Raw genomic sequence first — 10,583 nt, forward strand, 5'->3', positions numbered from 1 at the left:
ACACAAGTTATTTTTAAAAATTCGGTTAATTATTATTGTTACAAGTAAACAACTTTAATTTACAATTAAATTCTTATTCATACATTTACCCCTAAAATTCATTAAGTTATTAATGATTTATTTAATAAATACATTTTCTGTAATAAACCATCAATAATTTTATGAGTCGTTTATGAATATAGGGAATAGTATTCATACTCAAATTACGCAATAAATAAGTCAATAATTATGACATAGAATAGATAATAATTGAGACGCAAAAAGCTTAAATTAGAAAAAAAACTTCATATATAAATTCATAGTTTTACACATAATTAAATACATAAATGTATTAAATCAAAATATAAAAAAACTCAAGATTCTCAATAGCACAGTGGGTGCAAATCATTGGAATGTTTTAAGAATATTTCCATTAATTATTTCTATTGCCAATTAATTGTAAAATAAACAAGAAAATGCGTACAATATCCATGTAAAGATTCAAGGCAGCAAATATATACTCCTCAGGACTAATGCTGTATTTGTGATCACCGCCCATCATAATTTGTGTATCATAGATAAGGAATACACAGGCCAAAAGAGCACCACAGCCGGCATAAATAGTTTGAATAATATGAGCACGCCAAAACATGCCAACAATACCAAATATCAAGAGAACAACCATGGCAGCAAGTAGAAAACCACCACAGGCAGTAAAATCATATTTTGTTTGAAAAGCGAATAGAGTCAATGCTAAACAGAGTATGGCCGTAATGCCAACCGCCAAAAATACCTAGAAAAGAGAAAAATTGAGTTTAAATTTGTTTACATCTCTCTAAACGATTAACAACTCACCGATTCTGCATTATAACGACCAGCTATGGCACCAACTAGGAATGATTCGGCTGCCGTAAATATACTTAAACATATAAAATTAGTCGGGAATGTACGACGTGCTGACTCACAACAGGCCATAGCCACTACAACCACCAAAGTTATGATGCAAGCTGCCAATACTAGGCCTGGATTCCTTTGGGAAAATTTCAATGTTGGTTCATGGAATAAAAATAGTGCCACTACACCAAATGTAAAAAGTAATTGACCCTAAAATGGATAAAAATAATACGAAAATTACTTTTGAGTTATAAAGTCTGACTTAATCTGTGGTTATAAATATTGAGATATAGCAGTATATGGTTGGAAATTTTTTATTTTGGTTTTATCTTTAAAAGCATTTTTGTATTTACACATTAATTGAAAAAATACTAGAAATTTTTGCAAAATCTTACTTTCAGTTGCGGTTTTGATATTGATTAATAGTTTATTTATAATTAGTTTAGTATGTTGTTATATGCTATTATGGTTACACTTGTAAGAGTTTTTAATCAGTTATTCATAAAAAGACTCGACTTGAAATGGATAAAAGGAAAATCCTTTCCTCAATCGAAATGCATCACAATGGATCGATTTCAAATCGTTCAAATTCCATTCGGAATATTTAAAGATCAGAAAAAGCAAGACTTTCTCGTTTACTCTATCCCTTTTCAAAGAAAGTATTTTTAAATTTCATTAAAAGAATACATTAATAACAATTCTAATACATATATTTCCAGCAAAAATGAATCAAAGTACTTCCAAAAGAATAACATTTATTACCACTTCAAAAGTAGCATCAAGTGGAAGTGATTTTTATTAACTTTCAAAGAAGCGAAAAGAATCAAATTTTGTTTAAAATTGGAGGTACTTTTTTTTGAACTGAATTTTTTTATTACTACAATTTCAATTCCCAATAAATTTCAAAAAAGGACATAAAAATTTCATTCTGAAAATAACTTCAGATGTATTGAATTTGGGATCAAATAAAAAGAACATCCCTCCTATGACAAGCCTGTGCTAAAATCATCACTTCTCCAGTACTTTTTCAGTACTTTCACTTCTTTGGATGTTTACATTCGTATTCAGATTTTCATTTATTTTTCGCAATTTCTCCGTACTTTTAATATTTTCAGTTCATTGTGAAAAATAGATAGGGGTTGTTGTTGTAGCAGCTTAAACTATACAATTTTAATCCGGGGGTTCTGTATTTAGGTCCAAGCCAAGAAATTGGGCTACTTCAATGGGGTTAGTCCATAAATCCATTGGGCTAAGTGAAGTAGGGTGGGCTGGACAGTTGAATATGTGGTGGGTATCATGGGGACCCTGTCCACAAGATGAGCATATATTGGGAACGGCACGGTCTATGCGGGACCAGTAGGCGTTGAGCCTGTTGCTCCATCCCGATCTCAGTCGTGCCAGAGCAACTCTTGTTTTCCGCTGCAGGTTCTTCTCTATTTCTGCTATGGGCGATAGGGGTCTAGGTTAGTTCTTTCTGCAATATACTCTTTGCCTATTTTTAGTTCAGTTCTTTGAATATTTTCAGTACTTTGAATTATATTTTGAGCTTATTGTGAAAAATTTATAGATTTTACTAGCAATTGTTCAGAAACTAGATTTTCACTAATCGAAATTGGTAAAATCTGGATTCATGATTCATGAAAATGACCACATTTATAACCTTTAAAATATTTAATGAATTACGCCAATCCATCTTTAAACTACCACCATAATCTATTTTATTAATGAACAAAGTTTTTGTTCGGATACTAGCCAAAACCAGATTTTGGCTTATTTAGCAAAATCATATTTATACCATCTAGCTTATTTGTTTATGTTTTAAAACAAACAAATTTTGTAGAATATGAAACATTTTTCCAAGAAAATAGAATAATGTTATCAGAATTTTTTTCATTCAATTGAATTTCATCACAGAATAAACAAAACAAAATCGTAGTTCGCAAATTACATTGTAGTGTAGACATGTAATGTTGACTGTATATTTGTTTTTTTCTCTTACCATTAAAATGAGGTAGACTTTACGTAAGAAACCCTTGCGTACACTGGCTTCATTAAATGAAAAATTCTTAGGTTGCAAATCCTCTGGATCTATGAAACCGCCACTGGCTGGTGAAGGTATATTATCGGCGGGAGGGTTTGGTTTCCAGCCATAGGGTTGACCTTTAATAAAATTTATTTGCAAGAAAACAAAAATTATTGTAAATAATAAACAATTAATTGAATAACTTAAATTAGGGACGCAAAGGATTATTTTAAACAAACATCGTAAAATGCATCATCAATCCACGACTACATTGATTCATGTTTTTTTTTTCTTTTCATATAATGTGTATACCAGCATTTTTTTCTTTCGTTTATTTTTGCCAATGCATTAGCAATCTAGCAAGCTAATTAATAATCAAATGGGTTTTTTTACTGTCCCCCTTCGTCGTCGACTGCATCTTAAAATGGAAATTTTCTTCTACTTACTTGATGGTGGTGGACCAGGTTCATAACCCGGCTGGCTGGGATACGGTGGTTGCTGGGCATATCCCTGTGGATTCATTATTGTTTTTGAATCTAAAAACTTCTATAAATATAAAAAAATTGTACAAAAAATTGAATTTATTGCCGTCGATAAAAATTTGTAATTTCTTTATTCTCTTGATCCACTTGAAATACGTATTTTTTCTGTCTTCTTCGTTTATGTTATGTTTGTTGTTTGCCAGAGTTTTTATTGTTTACTTTGTGGATGTTAAGATGTTGCCACATTTTTACATGATAATAAGTTGTTAATAAAAATAAATATGGTAAATGGTATTTTTAAGAGTGTAGTTTTTTGGGTCAAATTGTACCAAATCAAGCACGAATAGAATAGATAGGGACCAGCCTATAACTAGACAATAAACTAGTATCAATACTTTTTACACTAGTCTAGAGACTAATTCACAAATACTTTAAACGTCTAGTTAAAAGTACTTAAAATCTATAGATTAGTCATTAGACAGGTCAATATTTAATACCATTCAATAGACTGGTTCTTAGGGCGGGTTTCTTACTACTCAGTTAAACTAGGCTTAAACTCCGAAAAAATTTTGGAGGACTTTAACCGATGATTGCGTTTTTCAGTTTTAGATTTAAGCTTAGTTAACATTGTTAGTATTGCCAACTTTTCACTCAAAAACATATACAATAAACAGCTGTTTTTTGCAAACATACTTTTGTAAAATGGAAAATTTTGTAAAAAATGTTAAATTAACATTTAAAACAATAATAAATAAAACAAACCAAATTAGAAAATTGCAATTTACTTAAAATATTAAGTTTTTGTTCTTCCGAAATCATTGTTTTATTGTTTTTGTTAATTGTGTTTTCTCACTTATATAACTTGAGTTTAATTGGTCAATTACACTCAGTTAAACTAAGATAATAAGTAACTTTACTAATAACTGAAAAACACAAAACATATATTAAACTAGGTTTAAACAAAGAATGTAGATTATCTTTATCTGTAAAACCCATCCTTAGACTGGTAATAGTCTAGAGACTAATTCACAAATACTTTAAACGTCTAGTTAAAAGTACTTAAAAACCACCCTTAGACTGGTAATAGTCTAGAGACTAATTCACAAATACTTTAAACGTCTAGTTAAAAGTACTTAAAAACTATAGATTAGCCATTAGACTATTGACCTGTCTAATGGCTAATCTATAGTTTTTAAGTACTTTTAACTAGACGTTAATACCATTCATAGACTGATTCTTAGGCTGGTAAATAGTCTATAAATTAGACAAAAGACTAGTCGATAGATTATTATCCACTCTATATAATAGTCCATATACTACTCCAAAAAATTGAAAGGCGATCGGAAAACTCTCTCTTTGTTAAATGTTGTCTAGTTATAATCTCTTCCAGTATCTCAATTCCGCAATTTTTTAATTTTAACTACCAATATCGTAAACTAAGAAATGTCGGTTGGTTAGTGGTAGGTTAGTATTCTAGTCTGGTAGACCGGAGGTGTTGGGTTCGATTCCCGTGGCACTGGTTAAGGAGCGCACAATAGGCCCGATAGAGGCCTAGGTGTATTTCTTCGGATTTGATGTGTATACATCCTCCTTTCAAACTAACTAACTAACTAACTAACTAATAAGCAATACTTTTGATTTTGATTGATTTTTTCTATATTTAAGAACTTTCTTAACAAGTTTTACAATTAAAATTTTTTCGAATATTCAAAACAATTTCACAATTTTTTTTTATAAATTTTAGCAAAAATGTAGATTTTAGTCACAAAAATTTTCAATATTATTGGAATGAAAAAGAAAAAATTTGTTTTAATTTTAAGAGATTATGATAATCTTTTAGGATTTCTTTGTGAAATAACAATACTAAAGGCTATATCAGATAATTGGACATGTCCCTGTAAACTCTCTTTTTTATATATCAAACATTTCTACTAATATTAATTAATTGTATATTTTTTTTCTATTTTTAGGTGCTCAATCAAATGGCTGCAAATATAATAAAAAGCCCCAATATCGTTATTCTGGTTGCCATAGTTATGATACTTCTGCTTTTAATATTGTTCTAGGACTAACATGGCATCTTGATGATACAAAATATTCACTGCCAAGTGAAAATTATAATATTTTCTATAAGGAAACATTAGAACAAGCCACAAAAATTCTCGAAAATCGTAGACGTAATAGCAGTGAAACCTCAGAACATCCATTTACAGATGAGTAAAAAATATAACTGAATATATTTTGGAAATCTGAACAATACAACAAACACAATACATCATTATCATTTAAACTTAAACAAAAAAATATAAGAATGCTCTAAGTTACAATAATATGATTACAATATAATTTCTTTTTTACGAAACAAAAAAAAAATAACTTGTTAAATTAACAAATATTGCCTCAAATAAAAAAAATATATATAAAATAATTAATATGAGGATGGGTTTTAAGAACCAGCTTAAACTTAATTATTAAGTTTAAACTGTAGTTAATAGAATTACAAATTAAACATTATAACTAATCTATACATTAATTTTAAACAACAACAATACTTAATATTATGTTTAAAATAAGAATAATTTTCTAAAATGCAACAATAACAAAAACCAAACAATTTTCTTAGAGAAAATTAAAAAAAAAACATACCATGAATTAAACTGAAAACAAAAAGAAAAATATCTTAATTAAACCTAAAGCTTAAGTCTAACAATGCATACAATTATACAAGTTTAGAACTAAAATGATATTTAAGAAATAAGAAATGAAAATGCAAGATTTCAAATAAAAACTAAGTAATTAATATAATTATAAGAGTATTTGGTAATATTTATTATTATTATTATTATTATTATTATTATTATTATTATTATTATTATTTTTCTAATACATATTTTATTTGTTTAGTTTTTAATTTTTTTTTATGTTAATGAAGTAATTTAAAGTTCAAGCTTAGCTTTGCTTGAATAATTGTTAATACTTTTTTGTTGGATTTTTTTTAATTTAAAATAAATATTTTTTTTTATTTGTCTATAATTATAGAAAACAAGCGATGAATATAAGAATGAAAGTGATTTAGAAAATTAAGCATAAAATGTGATTATTATTTAATTAGTTTTTCTTACATTATATTATTTTATTTAATATTCAATGGTTTTTTGCAAGATTTGTAGTGATTGAAAAATAAAAATAACAAAAAAAACATTTTTTTTATTATAACAAAAGTATTATTCTATTTCAGCTAATTTTGAATGAGAACTGTAGATTTTGTTTTCATCTTCTTAAGAATAAAACTGAAACGAGAAGTCATCATTAATAGCTTACGAAAAACGATAAATAAATGAACAATTATTGCTATATACAAATATATATATATTAATCTATTTTTATTTTGTAAATTTGAATAAAAGGTTTGTTGTGAATTAAAGTGTAGCACTTGCTATATTTAAGAAAATAATAAAATATAAACATATATCTCCTCATGGTCCTAATTAGATTTTTTAAATTGTGGAATTATAAAAATTAGTTCGTATTACGACTTTGGAGATGATAAATGAGTTGTTCAATGAGATTATTTCTGATAATTCCCTAATTTATTTCATCAATTTTATATTTTAAAAGGATATTGATAAACATTTCATAATTGTAATAAAATGCAACAACAAATGCACCAAAATTTGTATTTAAATACTTCTTTTATGGTTTTCCCATTTTACACAATATCTATTTTTAATTAAGAAACATAAATTTACTTTTTAACTGTTTATTCGAAGTTTTTTATGAACAAAAAAATAAAATTCTCTTCAAATAAGAAAAGCAAAAAACTTAGTTGATTCACTGTACATACCTTTACTGAGATATCTTTCATTTTAGGACTGTTATGAATTTAGTATTCTCTTTTAAAAACTAAGATTTGAGACCATGATTTATGAAATTAGATAAATAATTTTGTAATTACACAGTATTTAATTCCATATATTTGAAAAAATCTAAAGAATATGAGATTTCCTCTCGAAAAATCTAAATCTTTAGATTTGGAAAATTCTAATTTTTGTATTTCACATGTTTGTTTGAATTGAATTAAAAAAACATTTTTTAATTTCTAACAGATTAATTTAATATTCATAACTAAATTCCTTCAAAATTTAAAAATTTGTTCAATCATTTAATTTGTAACTGATTAAAAGCATTATTCATAACAATTTTTAAAAGGTTTATAAAAGATAATTTTTCATACAAAATTTCATAAAAATTTTTGTATTTTCCCATATATTTTAATTCTCACTGTATATGCTTGTAATTAATTAAACAGTCTGGCAACTTCATAAAGAATAACATCCACACATTAAATTAGGGTTCCTATAAAAAGACTTTGTAATAATGTCGGCGAAATTCGAAGTCGACTTTTATGCCCCAACTCAGTGGATATGTATTGTGAAGAATTGATTTTGCATAAGAAAGTTAATAAAATATTTAAAAGTGAAATAAAAACAAAAAGACTTCATTTACATATATCCAAAAGTTGAAAACCCGACCTAAATGCCAAAAGTCAACTTTTCGCTTTTTTGTCTTCTATAAAAACCCTAACCAAAACAGTCAAAAACAGCTGTCATTCGTAATCTTTCTTCTAAAATAATTTTTCTCATTCTCACAATTATGTTTTAGAAAAAATACATTGAAAGATATTAAAAAATTTAATAAATTTAAAATATAAACGAAATAAGAAGTTAAATTAAACGAGTTTTTTGTGTGCGTGTGTTTAGGAAAGCATTTAAAATGCAATTGCGTGCTTTAAATCATTTAAGAAACTCTTGGAAAAGGTAAGTAGTAAGTGTGGTGAGAGGCAGACAATTTGCGGCATTTCACAACAATAAATACTATTGAATAACCTTAAAACGTGATGTTATGTTTTCCTAACTTTTCAAATTTCTTATATGCAGTGTATCCCGGAGATTTGCAACAAAAACCTCTTCGCCCAACATAGAAGAGATAGGCAGTGGTACCGGTATTGGCAACATTACCGGTGGTTTGCGTAAAAATGTTGATGGACTTTATACCGTCAATCAACCATCTACGGAAGTGGTCACCAAATTGCCTCCCTTAACACAGCCCATACCCGATTTGGCTGAAGTGGAATATGCTAAACCCTTGTTAGAAAGTAGTGCCACTAAAGTAACAACTCTGCCCAATGGCTTGAGAGTGGCTTCTGAACCACGTTTTGGTCAGTTTTGTACAGTAGGTTTGGTTATTGATTCAGGTCCACGTTATGAGGTTACCTACCCAGGTGGTGTGTCACATTTTTTGGAAAAATTAGCTTTTAACGTAAGTTTCCAATAAAGGTTGTTTTGTTTTTTTAATAAACTTGTGCTTTTTTTCGCTTAAGTCTACCACCAACTTCCCCAATAAAGATGCCATTTTAAAGGAACTTGAGAAAAATGGTGGCATATGTGATTGTCAAAGTTCTCGTGATACTCTTATCTATGCCGCTAGCATAGACAGTCGTGCCATTGAATCTGTTACACGTCTTTTGGCTGATGTAACTTTGAGACCCACTTTACATGATGAGGAGGTATTTTTGGCTAGACGTGCTATACAATTTGAATTGGAAACTTTGGGTATGCGTCCCGAACAGGAACCAATACTTATGGATATGATTCATGCCGCTGCTTATAGAGATAATACCTTGGGTTTGCCAAAATTGTGTCCTCCCGAAAATCTAGATGCCATTAATCGTAATGTATTGATGAACTATTTGAAATATCATCATACACCTGAACGTATGGTCATTGCTGGTGTCGGTGTAAGTAGTAATTTTAGTTATAAAGTATACATTTTAAGATTTTTTAAATTAATTTCGTGAAATGACCAAAAATTTTAAATTTTGAGATACAAAGAAAATCTATGAAGCTATGAAAGAATACATTCTTTTAGGTTAACCATGATGAATTAGTACGAAATGTAGAACGTTTCTTTGTTGACGATGCTGCTATTTGGGACAAAGAACAAATTAGTGGAACTGGTGCCCAAGAAGTTGACAAATCCATTGCCCAATACACCGGTGGTCTACGCAAAGAGGAATGTGAAATACCAATTTATGCCGCAGCTGGTCTACCTGAACTTGCCCATGTTGTAGTCGGTCTTGAGGGTTGCTCACATCAAGATCCAGACTTTGTGGCTCTGTGTGTACTCAATATAATGATGGGTGGTGGCGGTTCTTTTTCGGCTGGTGGTCCTGGCAAGGGAATGTACTCGCGTCTATATACAAACGTCTTAAATCGTTACCATTGGATGTACAGTGCTACTGCTTATAATCATGCTTATGCTGATACTGGTTTATTCTGCATACATGCCAGTGCTCCACCAAGTAATGTACGTGATATGGTTGAAGTTGTCACAAGAGAATTGGTAAATATGACTTCAAATCCAGGACGCGAGGAATTAAGTCGTTCAAAGATTCAGCTACAGTCGATGTTATTGATGAATTTGGAGTCCAGACCGGTGGTATTTGAAGATGTGGGACGTCAAGTTTTAGCCACTGGTCACCGTAAGAGGCCAGAACATTTTATTAATGAAATTGGTGGGTATTCTCAGACTTATTGCAATTGAGTTCAATTCTAAAATACTTAAATTTCAGATAAAATTACTGCAGCTGATATTCAGAGAGTGGCGAAACGCATTTTGGCCACACCGGTGTCATTGGCTGCTCGTGGTGATATTGCTAGCCTGCCTGACATTAAAGAAGTACAAAATGCTTTACATCATGATGGCAAATTAAACACACGTCGTCTCTCATTGTTTAAATGATTCAATCATTTTAATTGATCCTCACTCAGTTCCCACAGGAATTATAAAAACATAATTTTGAACACTTTTACAAAGTGTCGTATAAAAACTCCATATATAAAACAAAAAAACAGTGTAGTAAACCAAACAATTATAACTAACAAGCGCTCCACTTGATTATGTATTTAGTTTATTAATTTTGGCAATTAGAAAATTCATTACTTGTTTGTTATCTTTCTGTAACTTTATAAATCTACATCTTTTAAGTATTTTAATTGTTTTTCTAATGGCCAATAACTTTTTGTATATGCCTCTTCAATAGATTAAAACAAGTTATTGAAATATTGTTTTTTTTTAACAAAATTGAAAATTGTTACAAGTTTTTTTCAATAAACAAACAAGAGCAATTAATTTGACATTAATAA

General features: G+C 29.1%; 3 protein-coding genes across 3 annotated transcripts in view; 2 read left to right on the forward strand and 1 right to left on the reverse strand.

The window, feature by feature from the left end:
* Positions 1-6,744, forward strand: part of LOC111678578 — a 38,705-nt gene extending 31,961 nt beyond the window's left edge. Inside the window, exon 4 of the mRNA XM_046953685.1 lies at positions 5,349-6,744. Within this exon, the coding sequence (XP_046809641.1) occupies positions 5,349-5,599 (251 nt within the window). The 3' untranslated portion in view covers positions 5,600-6,744. The remainder of the gene's footprint in view (positions 1-5,348) is intronic.
* On the reverse strand, positions 8-3,574 carry LOC111678579 (protein lifeguard 1-like). The gene is made up of 4 exons (XM_023439972.2): positions 3,343-3,574; positions 2,873-3,033; positions 835-1,083; positions 8-772 (listed from the first exon to the last, which is right to left on the reverse strand). The coding sequence occupies exons 1-4, from the start codon at positions 3,416-3,418 to the stop codon at positions 413-415; spliced, it is 846 nt and encodes a 281-aa protein (XP_023295740.1). The 5' UTR covers positions 3,419-3,574; the 3' UTR covers positions 8-412.
* A 1,051-nt stretch (positions 6,745-7,795) lies between the features above and the next one.
* On the forward strand, positions 7,796-10,583 carry LOC111678561 (mitochondrial-processing peptidase subunit alpha). Its single transcript, XM_023439954.2, has 5 exons — positions 7,796-8,195; positions 8,316-8,697; positions 8,759-9,175; positions 9,307-9,952; positions 10,010-10,583. The coding sequence occupies exons 1-5, from the start codon at positions 8,152-8,154 to the stop codon at positions 10,177-10,179; spliced, it is 1,659 nt and encodes a 552-aa protein (XP_023295722.2). The 5' UTR covers positions 7,796-8,151; the 3' UTR covers positions 10,180-10,583.

The sequence above is a fragment of the Lucilia cuprina genome, chromosome 6, assembly GCF_022045245.1.
Source record: "Lucilia cuprina isolate Lc7/37 chromosome 6, ASM2204524v1, whole genome shotgun sequence".
NCBI classification, from domain to species: Eukaryota; Metazoa; Arthropoda; class Insecta; order Diptera; family Calliphoridae; genus Lucilia; species Lucilia cuprina.

What these genes read in the sequence shown, in the direction of transcription:
- LOC111678579 (XM_023439972.2), bottom strand. Translation starts at nt 3,418, where the DNA reads ATGAATCCACAGGGATATGCCCAGCAACCACCGTATCCCAGCCAGCCG. An exon ending in ACCTGGTCCACCACCATCAA is followed by an intron (nt 3,034 to 3,342) that starts GTAAGTAGAAGA and finishes ATTTTATTAAAG; the next exon opens with GTCAACCCTATGGCTGGAAA. An exon ending in AAGTCTACCTCATTTTAATG is followed by an intron (nt 1,084 to 2,872) that starts GTAAGAGAAAAA and finishes TATCCATTTTAG; the next exon opens with GGTCAATTACTTTTTACATT.
- LOC111678561 (XM_023439954.2), top strand. Translation starts at nt 8,152, where the DNA reads ATGCAATTGCGTGCTTTAAATCATTTAAGAAACTCTTGGAAAAG. An exon ending in TGGAAAAATTAGCTTTTAAC is followed by an intron (nt 8,698 to 8,758) that starts GTAAGTTTCCAA and finishes TTTTCGCTTAAG; the next exon opens with TCTACCACCAACTTCCCCAA. An exon ending in ACATTTTATTAATGAAATTG is followed by an intron (nt 9,953 to 10,009) that starts GTGGGTATTCTC and finishes CTTAAATTTCAG; the next exon opens with ATAAAATTACTGCAGCTGAT.